The sequence below is a fragment of the Sander vitreus genome, chromosome 18 (assembly GCF_031162955.1).
Source record: "Sander vitreus isolate 19-12246 chromosome 18, sanVit1, whole genome shotgun sequence".
Classification (NCBI taxonomy): domain Eukaryota; kingdom Metazoa; phylum Chordata; class Actinopteri; order Perciformes; family Percidae; genus Sander; species Sander vitreus.
In genome coordinates this window covers 4,263,149-4,278,698 of record NC_135872.1, presented here as the reverse complement: position 1 = coordinate 4,278,698, position 15,550 = coordinate 4,263,149, and the positions used below count along the sequence as shown (strand labels likewise).

At 40.3% G+C, this 15,550-nt stretch overlaps 2 protein-coding genes across 3 annotated transcripts in view; both read right to left on the bottom strand.

The window, feature by feature from the left end:
- vash2 (vasohibin 2) overlaps positions 1–7,742 on the bottom strand; it is a 42,720-nt gene extending 34,978 nt beyond the window's left edge. The window contains exons 1-2 of one of the 2 annotated variants that reach the window (XM_078274038.1): positions 7,027–7,742; positions 5,564–6,010 (exon numbers count right to left, since the gene is read on the bottom strand). In XM_078274038.1, coding sequence (XP_078130164.1) covers positions 5,564–5,887 — 324 coding nt within the window. In that variant the 5' untranslated portion in view covers positions 5,888–6,010; positions 7,027–7,742. Of the gene's footprint in view, positions 1–5,563; positions 6,011–6,905; positions 7,002–7,026 lie in introns of those variants that run through there. The other variant, XM_078274039.1, reaches the window with a different exon arrangement.
- A 493-nt stretch (positions 7,743–8,235) lies between these two features.
- Positions 8,236–15,093, bottom strand: LOC144533234 (uncharacterized). Its single transcript, XM_078274468.1, has 8 exons — positions 14,990–15,093; positions 14,562–14,876; positions 14,134–14,421; positions 13,995–14,045; positions 13,775–13,864; positions 13,635–13,669; positions 10,626–10,691; positions 8,236–8,727 (listed from the first exon to the last, which is right to left on the bottom strand). The coding sequence occupies exons 1-8, from the start codon at positions 15,048–15,050 to the stop codon at positions 8,626–8,628; spliced, it is 1,008 nt and encodes a 335-aa protein (XP_078130594.1). The 5' UTR covers positions 15,051–15,093; the 3' UTR covers positions 8,236–8,625.
- Between the last annotated feature and the right edge of the window lie 457 nt (positions 15,094–15,550).

The following is a 15,550-nucleotide window of genomic DNA, read 5'->3' as shown; positions in this document are numbered from 1 at the left end:
CAGCTGAGAAACAAATGATTAAGCAGTCTCGAGAGTCCCTCCGTTTCTTGTGATCCTCCTTTTTACTTGGTTGCACAAAAGGGGACTTACACTACTTCAGTACTGACAGCGGTACTTGTATCTACTGCAGGACTTCATCACACTAAAGAACACCTTCTGGAAGATTAATGCTGTAGTCTGTAATTCTCTGACTGAGAGAACATCTCTCTTAACTAATCCATGTTGGCAGGCATCCATAAACATAAAAGGGTCCAATCCAAAGCAGGCCATTTGTATCCGGAACTAAAACAAACTGACACAAGCTTCTGCAGACAGACATTTACAAGATTCACACGCAAGATTACCCATCAGTCAATGCGCCTCGCTAAAACGACATTGTACATCTTGTGAATGAATCAAATCACAAGTTACATACATTTCAAAAGAATACGTTTTGTAATGGTATCAGTTTTTGTTTCAATATTTTAGTTCCGGATTGTGAAATTTCCACAGTAGTAGCAACGTAGCCAAGGTGTTTACGTTACCGAGGCAATGCATAGAGGAAGTACTTTTTACTTCTTGTACTCTACATCCCACTCCATGTGTACTTTTCTTGATATTATGTCTTATTTGTGTATTTGTATTTTTGTATATTATGTTGATATGTATATTGTTGTCTCTATTGTACAGTATGTGTCTATATTACTGTTTGTCTATGTATAGAGAGTTAACACCTACCAAAGTCAAATTCCTTGTGTATGTAAGTATACTTGGCCAATAAATCTGATTCTGATTCTGATCTGCATTGGTGACGTTGCAGGGTGTTGGTAAATGCTAGATCAGATCTGCTAGTTAGGTTTAGGCATGAGGAGTGGGGATTGGGTAGGGTAAGAATAACAGGGTAAGCCAATCAGAGGCAGAATAAGGCAAAATTAGGGCGGGCCAGGAGGCACGTCATATGACGTCGACACGTCTAGCGGATCCGATCTAGCAGCTACCCAGGGTGTTCCCATTGGAATTTTGTCGAAAGAAGTTCCCTTAACCGACATTCCCTGAACAGGGAGCAGGGAGTGAGGAGAACTGTTTATGTACACTGGGGTGGTGATGGCGCAGTGGATGTGACACATGCCTTTGGTGTGAGAGACCTGGGTTTGAATCCCACTGTGATACATCAACCAATGTGTCCCTGAGCAAGACACTTAACCCATAGTCTCTCCAGAGGCGTGCGACCAGCTTTGTCGCTTTGGATAACAGCGTCAGCTAAATGTAATGTACTGTGGATCAGAACACAGTCATATTCACTAAGATATCCCCAGCTGTTTTCTTGATACTGGTTGCACCGTTGCAAATGCTGTAAATATCTAGACTAAATCTGTTAACCCAATCCAAAACAAAATCCTGTTGTCACAGACCGAGCAGAAATATTTTACTCCAGAACAATGGAACGACGGATTATGGAAATGAAAAAAACTTTTATCCTACTTATTTGGTGACAACATATATTCTACTGTACTGGTAGTTTTAGTTCCTGCTCCTGTCCAGTGATCTAGTTAACATGTAGCACATGAGATACAACCGCTGATGACAACACACTCATGGTCAACCAAGTTCAAACCTGTCTCGTTTCGTTTATGGGGTCATGTGTTTTATTTCAAACATTCGACCAGGGAAAAAGTGAAAGTGTCACAAATGATTTGAAAATGAATAATGGCAAATTACAGAAATGTTTAAAAGGTTGGGGTTGACAGATAATCTTTGCTCAGACGAGTTCTAGCCAGTTTTGTTTCCCCAATTAAAAGTCCTCTACGTAGTCCAGTTGGTATCCAGAGATTATCCACTTCCCAGATTGTATTAGAGGGATTATTTGGTCCCTGTGCCAAGACTTCTATTCTGTAAATGAGGACACAGAGCGTGGCAGCATGCACTTACTGACGATAACAAAGATGTACACTGTGTTGAGTCGACCTGAGGCTACCGCATGTTTGCATTTTGAAAGTAACCTACAAAACCTAAACCTACGTGTACTTTCTTTTTTTTTATTGTATCCCAGAACTATCCATCAAACTTCCCCCAAATACTGACCTGGAGGCTGAAATACAAAGACAATGTGTCTCATTTGTTTGTGTTAACTCTGAACATGTCTAATTTATTGCTGTTAAATGTTACACACAGCCGCTGTAATAAATTTCACAATCACAAAAACACCAATAACAAAGTGATTCCTCTTCTCTTTCTCTTTCACATTCGTTCAAATAAATGACCCAGTTAACCCTTCTGGGTCAGTGTATCAGCAATTGTATCTGTGGTAACCACCTGCTTTCACAATGTACACACACACACACACACACACACACACACGAGTCAGGTTGCATATTAACAATACTGCAACATAAGCTAACCGACGCCTTAGGTGCATGCATATATACACCCATTATCTCACCCATTATTTACAACCTAATTTAATACTATTTTTACACATATGATGTTCCGAGTTCTTTTAATGAGAAACAAGGTACCTTAGTTAGAGATAAAGTGAAAACTAAACCGACTTACTATGACGTCGTTTCAACAATTCTTACTTTAAAATAGAGCTTAGTTGCCTTTTAGTTTGACATATCCATCAGTAAGTCATCATGTCAAATAATAAAGAGCCTACGGTTTTCTGAAAACATGATTATAAGTGGAGCTAGTAGTTTGTCTTTTTATTAACAACATCACTGTCCCAAAACCCTAAACTGGCTGATACTACTCTCACACTCCTACAGAGACATACTGCATTTTCCTACTCGAAAGGCTTCCAAGAGGCTTTACAGCTGGCTCAAACTTTATAGAGATATTTCTGAACTGATACGTTAAATCTGTCAATTATGACCTATGGCTAAAGTCTTAAACAAGTGGCTTATGTGTGTGCATTCTGTATGTCCAGTTGCTCTATGTTGATGCGTTTGTTTGTGTGCACATGTCCTTCTGTCCAGAGCAACCGTATGGGATTTTGGCACTGCCAGCCAACCGGGTCACTAATGACCACATGGCCAATTAGTAGAGCTAACGAACAACCAGATTCCCTCCTCCACAGTCTGAAACACAACAATCATTCATCCAAATCGCAGATGGGAAAACTATGAGGAGAATCTGGGCTGATGGGCCTCAGTGGCAGCAGACAAAGATGTGTATCACGCGCGTGGGGATGCCATTTCTGTCAGACTGAAGAACCAGTCATTCATATTTTTGTGTTTCACTGACTTCTGTCTCTGCTGCTACACAGAGAATGCTGCTCGCTATAGAAGAAAAATACCAAAGGAAAGACACTCCTACTAATACGATTATGATCATTTCTTTATCGATTAAACTGTTGATCACTTTTTCTGTTAAGAGTCTAGTCTTTCAAATAACAGAAAATGGTGAAATGTGTTTTTTCATTATTTCTCAGAGCCAAAGGTGATGTGTCATCATTTTGTCCAATCAAAAGTCCAAAACCGACAGAAATTCAATCTACAATGATACAACACAGGAAAAAGCAGCAAAATATCCACATTAAAGAAGTTGGAAACAGCAAATGTTTGTTATTTCTGCTTAATATATTTCATAAACAATCCAATGAATCATGATAACGTTAAGCATGGTTGTTGATCGATTAGTCGACTCACCGTGTAACAAGCCTTTAACATTATGGCAAATCTTCCATTGATTAAAACTGTTTCTTGAGGGTGCCTGGGTAAGTCACCTGGTAGAGCGTGCGCCCCATGTACAGAGACTCAGTCCTCGCCACTGCGGCTGCGGGTTCAATACCGGCCTGCGGCCCTTTGCTGCATGTCATTCCCCCTCTCTCTCCCCTTTATGCCTAAACTGTCCTATCCAATAAAGGCCTAAAAAGCCCCAAAAAATAATAAAATAATAATACAGAATATTCTTTGTTTCACAGGAATTCTCTACAAGGCAGTCAGAGGTCAAGATTAGCTGTTTGCAGCACACCCCTGGAGCTATGTGGGTTTTATTTTTTGGGTGTTTAGTGACCCTTCGGCAGTGTGGGGAGTTATTGCAATTTCGGTTTGAACCTTTGTTTACTGTAAGCGGGTTTTTTGATATGAAACAAGGATTTTAATGTCACTTTCTAACCCGCGTGTCATTTTAGCTCCTGATTGTTAACTGTCTGTAAGAAGCACACATGCAGTATTTGTCTAACCTAAAGAAAAGTTATGATTGCGCAAATGTGTGTGTATTTGAAGTGTGTGTTAAGTCAGGAGTCAGAATGAGTCACACGCACTGTGTGACCAATCCAAAAAGCAGAATTAACATCACTTGACAGGTATGGCACCCCAATTTAGCACACTCGTTGTCATGGTGCTGTGATGCATTTCTGTGAGTGTGTGTATTCGTGAAACAGTGTGAAAAAAAACAGATTGAAATCAACACCGAAGCCATGTAACTGTACACACACACACACACACACACACACACACACACATTTCTCCACAGACAGCCAGTATGCTTTGCACTGTCAAGGAGACAGACACATAATCTATCTGACTGCCTGACTCATATCACAATCGTAATTTCCTCATTGACAGCGGAACAGTACGCACACCAGAGGAGAGAACATCTAGTGGTAGCAATACATTAAGATGCCCTTTTGTTTGCAGGTACAAATACTTGACAAAAGCAGATTAGCAGATCGGTTGCTCTAGAGCTGCAACAATTAGTCAATTAATCAACCGTTTGACTCATTTACGAATCAAAATGTCAGGCATCTGCTCCTTCCAGCGTTGCAACTATGAGAATGTGCTACTTCTTCCGCTTTATATGATGTTTATAAACTGAATATCTCGGGTTGGAACAAAAAAAAGAATTGTGTTTTACAAATTTCACCTGGGCCTTTTCAGCTATATTTCTACGCTATTAAACAGATTTGACAAAAAAAAGGCAAGAAGACAACAAACAGAACTCCACATTGCAGGAGCGTTGGGCAACAATACTGCAACACACTTTATGGGAAGGGAAGAGTTTGTAAATGATGACAACATGTGCTAAACGCAACACAACAGGTAAGTTCAAATGTCAAATGAATAATTCATCTATCCAGTATATTTAAAAAGGGGTTGACGAGTAGTGAGTACCATTTGTCAAACACTGTCAGCCTCTGTAGCATTGTTCTTGGTAGAAATGTAGCCTTTAAAGATAATATATGTTCTCATTTAGTGTTATTTTGTCTACAACTTTAAAACACTGAGGGATGAACTAGGGCTGGGCGTTATGGCCTAAATCTTCTATCCTATATAGCATAGCATAGCGTTTTCTGGTAATTCAATAAATAAATAGTCTATATACTGACTATGTTTACATGCATGCACAGAAATAGTGTGATGTTAAAACGAATCCACAATTCTTCAAATGATATTCCCTTAAAATGTTTCACAACAGATTTTCTGAGTACATTTAGTTAGTATGTGCTTGTTCAGACAAAGTCATTGTATGTCACCATATCTCGATATATTATTTCATCACGATATGATTCCATTGAAAGACAATAAATTGCCATATTGAATAATCGCCCAGCCCTAGGAAGAACCAATCGCAGTCGGCTTACCTTGGGAAGGTATGCAGCATTTTGTATCCTGTCCACCATCTCCTGACCCTCAGGGTGCACAGCAGCCACATGGGACCACATCCTCTCCCAGGTTACGCCCTCGATGGGAAAGCCGGACCGGTTAACGTAGAAGAGAACCCCTCCGTCCTTCTCCTCTTCCTCCTCAGGGGACCGGGAGCCATTGTTGGGGGGAGAGGTGGAGGAATCGTCCTGGGTGGTGCTGCAGCGGAGGAGGCAGTGCGAGCTGCTGCTCTTGGACCGGCCGTGCCTGCTCAGCTTGGCCGGGGATGTGCCGGAGCGGCTCGGGGAGTTGGGTCCCGTCATTGATCCCGGGAGGGTCAGGAAGAGGAGGAGGAAAAGTTAGGGGCAGGCGATCCTCCTCCAGCTACAAGAGCTTCTTCTTGTTTGTCAGTGTCGGACAGTGCATGTTGATCTTCCACAGCAAACCTGGCAGGGTAGAAAAAAAAAACGAACAAAAACTTAGCAGAACACATTTTGCATTCTTGCCAATAACGTAAAAATGTCAATACACTTTTTGAAATAGATCCACAGTACAGGTGAATTTCTGTACTGGGTGTCAGCTCTAATATTTCCATAAAAGGTAGAGTAGCATACACCCAAAGAAGACCTGTACCTTTCCTATTTTGGAAGAGGAATGATGGCGCTACAGTGAGTGGAGTACCAAGCATTGTCAACCTAACTACAGATCCCTATAGGGAAGAACAATCCTCCCCCAATGACCAAGACTGATTTCTTTAATAAAAGCATTTAGGTGATGACAGGTATGACAAACTCATAGTTGGCATTACATGTTGAAATCAACATTGAGAATCACACAAAAGTGGGGTCTAGGGTACCCCCCCCCCCAGGGGTCCTCGATGGGGTTCCTCACAAAAAGGGGAATAATGTATTAACACTAGAATTCCATCCATAAGTAACACAAAGAAAAAATGTATGACTATTCAAAACTATATTTTAAAAAAACAAACATATATAAGCAAAAATGTAATGGGGGTCCGTGGTCTAATTTGTGCCAGTTTAGGTTCCCTTGAAATGAAAAAGTTTGGGAACCACTAGCCTAAGGTACCAAAGGTGTAAAATATACGATAAAGTACAAAGAATGTATGGTCCACAAGAAAATGCGAACACTGTGTTAGTCTGTAACGTTACAGTGATGCCAAAAGACTTACGTTCGCTAGAAATATAACGTCATAACGACGTTATAACATTGGTTAGTCAACGTTACCCAACAGAACGATATCTCTATAAACTCATTCATGAATATCAAAAACATGCTAGTTTGTTTTCAAAGTATTACACTGGCAGAAAAAAAGAAACTTACTGCAGAAGGAAAGTGAAGGAGGAAGGAAAACTCGCTAACGTAAGGGCACAAGTTAATATCGAAATCATTATTTTTGAGTGCAGCCGCTGAAATATCCTAACCGTTATTAATTCAACCGTACCGTATTTTCCACCGGGGCTCCTATTTCAGATCAACGACGGACACTCCGGTTTAAAAGGCATTTGACTCGAAAAACAGACAGCGAGACGAGGTGGGTCCCATTCATAGCAAGGCGGCGTTGTCCACCACAGGATGTAAAGTCTTGTTTTGGTTCAAGGCTTGTAACTTCACCCCTTCTTGTACGTGTCAAGCTACCAAGTGCTAACAACCGGTGCGCTGGGAACACGGTCGTTTTCACTTCAAAGTAAAAGCAGTAGGTGTGTCGACCTTGCGTATTTATAAAATAAATACTACGAATCGTTGCAACATACTCAGAAACCCCTCATGTCTTCCTTTGTGAGAAGTGTAAGTGTATCAGTAAAGGTATCATGTCAATAACTTCAACCAAATGAATCATTTTCTCGTCGGAGCTTTTCTTATTTTGGAAATATCATAGGAAGTCCTTCTCTTTCGCTAGCTAGCTAACGTTAGCGGCTTTCATTGCGGGGCCGTTGCCTCCGACCACCTCAGTCCGGGAAAATGACCTCCTCTGTGCATTCCTTCTCGTAAGCAGCCTGCACGGCGCCTCGGTATCAACTATCTCCCCATAAATTCCGACTCCATCTTGATGTAAAAAAAAAAAGAAGGCTTTTTTTAATCACTCACATGACTAAATTATTGGGGAGAAAACGGACCTTCTACCTAGTACTGTTCTCCCTCTATCTCTCAGTTGGTCGTATCCCAGGCAGCCACCAACGTTCGGCGGCATGTCATTGGTCGATCCAACAAAGAGGGGCGGGCCGGAGAGGACGCTCTACCATAATTGGAACTGACGACGCTATCTGATTGGTGGATTTTGATAGACGAAGGCGTCAACAAGTGATATAGCTGCAACAAATGGGATTTTCAGCCCCTTGTTGCAACTGTTGATTTTGCACATTTTGTACATTTTCAGGTGCTACTTGTCAAGGTTAGTTCCCCCAAAAAATATATCGAATAGAGTACAATACAATTGAATTATTCTTAGACTGAAAGTCTATCCAGTCCACACATCTCACAAAATACAGACAAATATCAGTTTTAATAAAAGTAAATAATGATGACTACTTGGACGGATGATATTACAGGCTGAAATGATGTTCATTATATTGCATATGCAACTACAGGTTAAACATGCGTAAAAAATCCTTGAACTACAACCCAACTGTATATACATTACAGAACAATAATGTGCCTGAAAGCAAGTTTATTGAGTAAAAAGTCACATTTTTGTATTGCAATCAGCCATATGAATATTGGACTAAAACATTGTGGAAGTAACTTAACGTACAGCGCCCCCTTATGGCCTTCTGGATAAAAAGCTTTTTACAGCAATACAGAAAGGAAAAGTAACTTATGTTAAAGACACTTGTGTTAAAATACAGTTGTGCACCTGTATCCAAAAAAACGTACAATCAATTATTGAGTTATATAGCATGAGGCTTAAAATACTCTCCAAGATTTGGATTGCTGATCATTTCCCCACAAGAATTCATACAGTGCCATAGAGCAAAGTGAAATGAGTGAATGCTTTAACTAATGAACAATCAAGGTAAAATGAATGTAATCATCTTAAATGTAACTATACGGTGGCGTAGAGGTCGCTGGGATCAGCCGAGGATCCAGCAGAAGAGGAGGGAGCTTTCACAGTGCTGTAGGTCACTGCATCCTCACCGCCCCGAACCTATAGGACACAAAACAGACAAATAACAACACAAATATTACAAACCAGGACATGACAAGGCATAGTTCACCACAGCGAAGCAACACGATTAAAGACACAACACAATGCTTAATAATGAAATCCATTAAACAATCAAACAAAAAATAACCACGTGCAATGCACGGCAAGTCAGTGCAACACAGCATGAACACAACACACTGCAAAGCAACATCCCATGCAACACAACAAGCATATGGAATTTAACCCTTGTGTTGTCTTTACTTGTCAAAGTTGAAAATGAACACTTCTGTGAACTTTCCACGTTTGTGACGCTTTTATTTCCACGTTTTTGGCATGTTTTTTTCCCCAATACCACCAGTATACAGTATACATCACTAACACCAACTTATTACCACTAGTTTTACACGTAGTTTTGAAATTCATGGTCAATAAAATACATTTTGAGTTTAAAAAAAGCTGAAATTATGAATAATTTTGACAAATAGTTCAGATCAGAGGATGTCGAGTGGATAATCACTGGTATATGTCAAAGTTTAGTCCAGATACTGTTTTGAAACCATTTCAATTTTTTCTCAATGCTATAAAATTGAATAAAACGCCCAAAATTCCATGAAAGTAATCATTCATTTTACCTGCAAATAACGTTGTATGGAACCATCCATGTTATTATTGGGCAATTTGGTTGAAAGAAACCCAAATTTCTGGGCAAATAGAGATTATTTTCATACATTAAAACATTTTTTCTATTTTCACTACTCAACTTCAACTTGATTTATGTCCCGAAGGGCAATTGGGTGTGCAGCAGGTATAAACACCTGAAAGACACATAAATACATACAAGATTTGGTGGGGGGGGAATAGAGTAAGCCTGAACACGCAGTAAAAACTGGAACACAACCGTTACAGTATGAGAGCAAATAAATACAAGTACTGAGCAAGGTGCATGGGTAGCAGCGTCAAAGTAGCCTACACAGGGTAGGAAAAGTGCATATCAGCCTTATGTCGCCTTCACACTGGCACTTGAAATCAGCTCCTTAGTATGCAATGCGCCCCCAGTGGACGTCGTACTACACCGTTTAAAGCGCCGGAAGCGAGTAGAAAAAAATGGCGGAGAGACTAGAACGACTGATTCTGTCAGTGTCCGAATGTCCAATTCTCCATGACCTCTTATCTGAGGGCTATAGAGATATAAACAGAAAGGGTGCTGCGTGGAGAAAAGTTGTCCAGGATGTTGATATGTCAGGTCGGTTAAATGTGATATAGTTATAGATATAGGTGATATAGTGGTATAATGTCAATAGTTCGATGTCTGTTGCTAACCAACCGAGCCATAGCAGGTATCCTATGCATTGTTTCTGCACGGAAGAACTTTTCTCATACTCCAAAATGACTCGATTACATGACAACATATCGTTATGAAATCATTATTTATTTTATTAAAAGTTAAGAATTCAGATTTGTTTATCAGTACTACAGCAACGCTAACTTCCGCTCGGATTGTCGGATAGGAACCGTCCGTTGCCTGTTGTACGAGTTCAACTTTTTTAACTCATCCGGATGACCAACGGACACGATTTTTTTCGTATCGCACTCGTTCGCATCGGTTCGGACCCATTCGCATGCGGTCTGCGAATGTCCATAGGAAATGAATGACTTCTGGTCGTTTCGCAGCCATATGTACTGTGCCAATACGAAGGCTGCGTTACAAAGTTAACACAATATAATGAACAACAACCATCGTCAACAACATCAGCATCCATTACCTTACATTACCACGTCTCTGATGTCCTCAACACATACTCAACAGACTAGAATATATAACCAACAAAGAAAGAAAGAAAGAATGAAAGAAATAAAGTAGCCATCGAGTTCAAGTACGACAGCAACAGACAGCTGACCTGGGCTCTGTTGGTCTTCTTGGTGTAGCTGATGGAGGTGTAGGAAACACCATCTTCAGGATCAGCCTGCACAGAGAAGACGACATAATGGTTGCTCAGTAACGCGGATTAATATTGACGCACTGTCAGACAGATTCAAGTTTAGTTATTAGGACAATGCAGATTAATCAACATTTCTGTAAATGTGCCAGTATTAGTCAGTCAGCTAACTTTCAACCAGAATGCATGAATCCTGTCAACTTCCTCTGTTTCATTATTTTCTATTCTATTCCCATCTAGGCTTTATCTTTTCATTCCTTTGCCTGGAAGGTTATGTTGTGTCTCTTTCAGAATGTCTTCAATAGTTATGAAATGATGCAAGTATAAAATTCTCAGAGGGCCTTCCATTTACTTCACATTCAAATACGACACACAACTTTCTGTTAAACTCTTTTTCTTTCAGTTCTGCTGCAGTGGAGTTGCATTAACATCCTTCCCTTTTCTTAAGAAGGAAATTAGGCTCAAGAGTGTGTGTTTACAAGTGTGTCAATTACAACAGGAAATACACTTTTTAAGGTGCACAATCTCCACCTCCAACACTGCCAAAAGACAATGAACACAATTCTGCACAAAATATGACAGTACAGTTTATGAGAAATTAAAATAAATATACAGTATATACATAAATGTGCCAAAAATATATACAATCATAAAAGATTTAACAAGAGCAGAGAGCAACAATAATATAAAATATTAGGAATAATATATAAATAAAATATAGAAATATTCTAAATAGCACAAATCCTTCATCACACAAATGTGAAGACACACTAAAGAAAATCTAATTATTACACTATTTCCCTAGCAACTCCCACTCCTTAAAACTACTAACGCCATGTAATGAGTAAGCAAGAATCAGTGAGAGTTGATACATTAAATACTTCAAAAAGTGGCACTTATTAATACAATAAAACGGTATACTCCTCATGAATCATAAAACAAGCTCTCTCTCTCTCTCTCTCTCTCTCTCTCTCTATATATATATATATATATATATATATATTTTTATCATTTCAAGAGGCTCTGTGCTTTAATTTGAAGAGATCTATCATGAGTTTTTGTCTGCCAATGCAGATAGAAAAGCTACAATTTCCATTAAGAACGTTTGCATGATGTGCAACGTTTATATAAGCTACTAATGCAATCATACAGTAAAAGCATGCCTACATCTTTTATTGTTGTAGTGTTATCATCAGCAGTTTGTCCACTACTCAGTTTTTGGCTCAGTTTTATCAAGGGGCAAAGTGTTTTAAGGGGAGTTGTGCTTACCGCAGGTTGTACCCTCACTCCCTCATCTCTGTCCCTCTCCTCCTGAGTCTCCTCCTCACTGTGCATGCCACTGACACTGCCGCCGACACCACCACCACTATCATCAGCCACGGGAGCTGATGAAGGTCCTGCTACTGCCGAAAACATGTCTTTTCGCTTTTTTCTTTTATTTAAGCCGCTTGGGTAACTTTGTTTCATTTTCGCGTTTAGACCATTGCCATAAAATGGCAGCCCAGTTCGCCCGTGCCAAAAACCGCCACTGCCCGACCCGCAGACTCAGAGCCGGAAGCTCGCAGACCATGGGATTCACGAGTCAAAATTAAAAGATTCTAAATGAAAACATGGCATTTTATCCAAATCAAAAGCTCGCCTTGGATGTAACATACAATACTGACTCAAGTGACTCAAGTGACTCGCACAACCCGGATCAGTTTAGTGAGTGACTCAGAATAACCCGATTCAGTAACAGTACCCATACCAATACCGCGACTTTGATACCGGTTCCTGAACAATACTTTTTTCAATACCAATTTTATTATATCCATTTCAACAAAAACAAATTACAACATTACACGTTACGGCACAAATCTTTGAACTTATTTTTTAGCTCCTACTATGTGAGCCCCGTCTCTGTGCCTAACGTAGAGTTGTTCCTGTGTGTCTCTATGACGTGTAACGTAAGACAGCCGATCACCAGCATGATTAGATGTTGGTAGAAGCACGCTTCATGGCTTACAGATGCTGATGAGATTTGCTCCTTGGGGATTGAAATTGGGTGGAAGGTCTGCATTGCCAGACCTTCCTCCACAGCGCTGAGGAGGAGGAGGGCCTGGCTAGTCCACACAGCATTCCGGGATGGCAGAAAAACGTGCTCTGGTTTATTGGCATTTCTTTAAACCAATCACAATCGTCTTGGGCGGCGCTTAGCGCCGGACGGAGCAGCTGCAAAATAGCCTCGGGAAGGAACTTGGTTTTGGGGGAACATGTGTACGTTCAAAGGTTGTTTGAAGTCAGGTTGGACAGATAGTTTAGCTAGCTGTCTGGATTTACCCTGCAGAGATCTGAGGAGCTGTTAACCATAGTCCTCAGAAATCCAGCTGAGTTTAGAATTCCAACACAAAGAAAACGGAAGGTGACCGGCCGAATGAGGGACATCGTGTGGAATTTCCGACGGCACCTGAACAATCCCGGAAATGAAATGTCGTCGATATAGACTAGCTATTTAATGACGAGGCATTTTTAGATACTTGATACTTAGGAGGCAATTGGGTCAGTGCCTAAAAAGTATTAAATTCGGTACCCAGCCCTATGTTGGACTGCATTATATTTCATCATTCACGTATTTATTTGTGTTTATGTTGATGTTTGGTGTTTTAAGCCCCCAACGTCGTCTTCCAGGCAGCGCTGCATGGAAGGCACTAGGGTTAGGCAAGGGTTACGGTTAGGTGCCTTGAAGTCGACGGTGGGGGCTTAAAACACCATTGAGCGTTTATGTTCTATCTTGGTTTCCCTCACAATGAATTATCTGATCTTTGCTGCAGCCACCACTTTGTTTCAAGACGATATAATCAGTACTGTCTGTTCTTATCTTATTCTCTCTCAGCTGTAGAATCATAGTTATAGTTCTGAAAAGCAACTACCACAAACACTGGTTTGCTCCATAAAGTCAGAAACATTTGATTATTCAGTTTTAAAACTCACCACGTTTTCTTGTGTTACCTTGTGTGATTTTTTCACTGAAAAGACAAAAATAGAGAGGGTAGTGTAACTTTTACAATAATAAAAATCCATGTTTATCAAAACATTTTGTTGATAAAAGTTTCTTCAGTGACTGTTCCCACCTTTATTTCTCCGCCTTCTGATGAGTGCCACGACAGTTATAAAGAGTGCTGCTAAACCCACAGGCACAATGATGTACAACCACCACCAATCTAGAAATACAATGAAAAGATTGTTCTTCTGTTCAACCTCCTGTAGCCAAAAGAGAATTGCATACGCTTTCTCTCAATCAAACAACAGACAGACACACAAGAAGATGGTTGAGTGATATAAGAAATATACCTTGTGGCTTTGTGGTGGAATTGTTGCTTCTAGGTGCTGTTTTGTCCACTCCTACTTTAGATTACAAAAATATAAAATTAACAAATGCAGTTTGTAATTTCCACATCAGTTTGAAGTGATTTTAAACAGCTCATCTCACCTGTTTTCTCACTTGAAGACTGAAGGCCGAGGATGATTACTTTTCCAGTGTGACCATCAGTCACGTTACACTTCAACATCTTATAATGATCCTCTGACGTGTAAATATAATGAGAAGTCATGAAGGTCACACTGGTCCAGCAGTTAAACCGTGATGTCTTCAAGTCTTTGTTATCTTCACCCACATCTCTAACCTGGTACAACCACTTCACTGTGTGTCCACACCCTCCATATGTCGATGACACAGAGCAGTTTAACGTCACATTCTTATTGTCCTTCTGTTCAGTCACTGGTGAAGATGGAGATATTGAGAGAGAAAGACAAGAGTAAAATTAACTCCATCACTGTAATCATAATTATTGTAATGTTTCAGAATATTGTTCTAACAAAACAGTTACATTATTATTACATTATGATGTAAATACTCACTGGTAACAACAAACAGATCAACAGTGTTGTATGTAAGGGACTGTATGCAGTGGTAACGACCAGCATCCTCCTCTGTGACATTCTTTATAACCAGAGAACATTTCTCTGCAACACTCAGTCTGTCTGATTCAGCTTTGGAGTTTTTAACAATCTGCCCTCCTATAACCACATCTGCTACTACTCTCCCAGGTAAACGATTGAAGCTCCAGCTAATACTGTGACATTTACGCTGATCATTTATCACATTTCCACAAGGCAAAGTGACTTCATCTCCAGCTCTGACAGTGACGGAGAGGGAAAGTTGTTCAGTTACCGCTGTAAAAGAAATGAGAGTAAAATCAACAAACCACTGGTTCCTGTGGCGCGGCACTGCTGGTGACTCAGGCATAAGAGAACAGGCGAAAGTATTAGTATTTATGTATTCTTACCTGTACACTGAGGCACCAGTATCAGATATAGAAACATTTTAAACCTTTTGAATTCAACCATTCTTTTCACACTTCTGTCTCTGTGCTGGTGTTTCTTAACAGGATGCAACACAGCATTTATAAAGCTACTTCCTGTGAGTCATGTAATCACTTCTTCTTCTGGGTAAATCAGCTTTGACTTTCCTCCTGTCAACACACTGACACGAGCTGGGACACATTTGTGGCCCGGTGTAGTTTAGAATGTTGGAAACTGCAAATGACATTTGGTTTTAGACACTTCTCGTTCATTCAGGTGTTTAATACGACTTCAACAGTCAAAAGGAGATGAAATCATTTTTGAGAAATGACATCATTTATTTAGTCCAAATGAGGGATTTCACATCCTACCTCCTTTCAGCGTACTCTTTCATAGCACCAGGACATGATGTTTTGAGCTTTTACTGTAATTGATAGGATAGCTGAAGATAGGAAAGGGGTGAGAGAGAGGGGGGGGGGGGGCACGGAAAAGGCCTGCAGGTCGGACATGAACCCGGGACACTGAGGCAAGGACTGAGGGGCGCC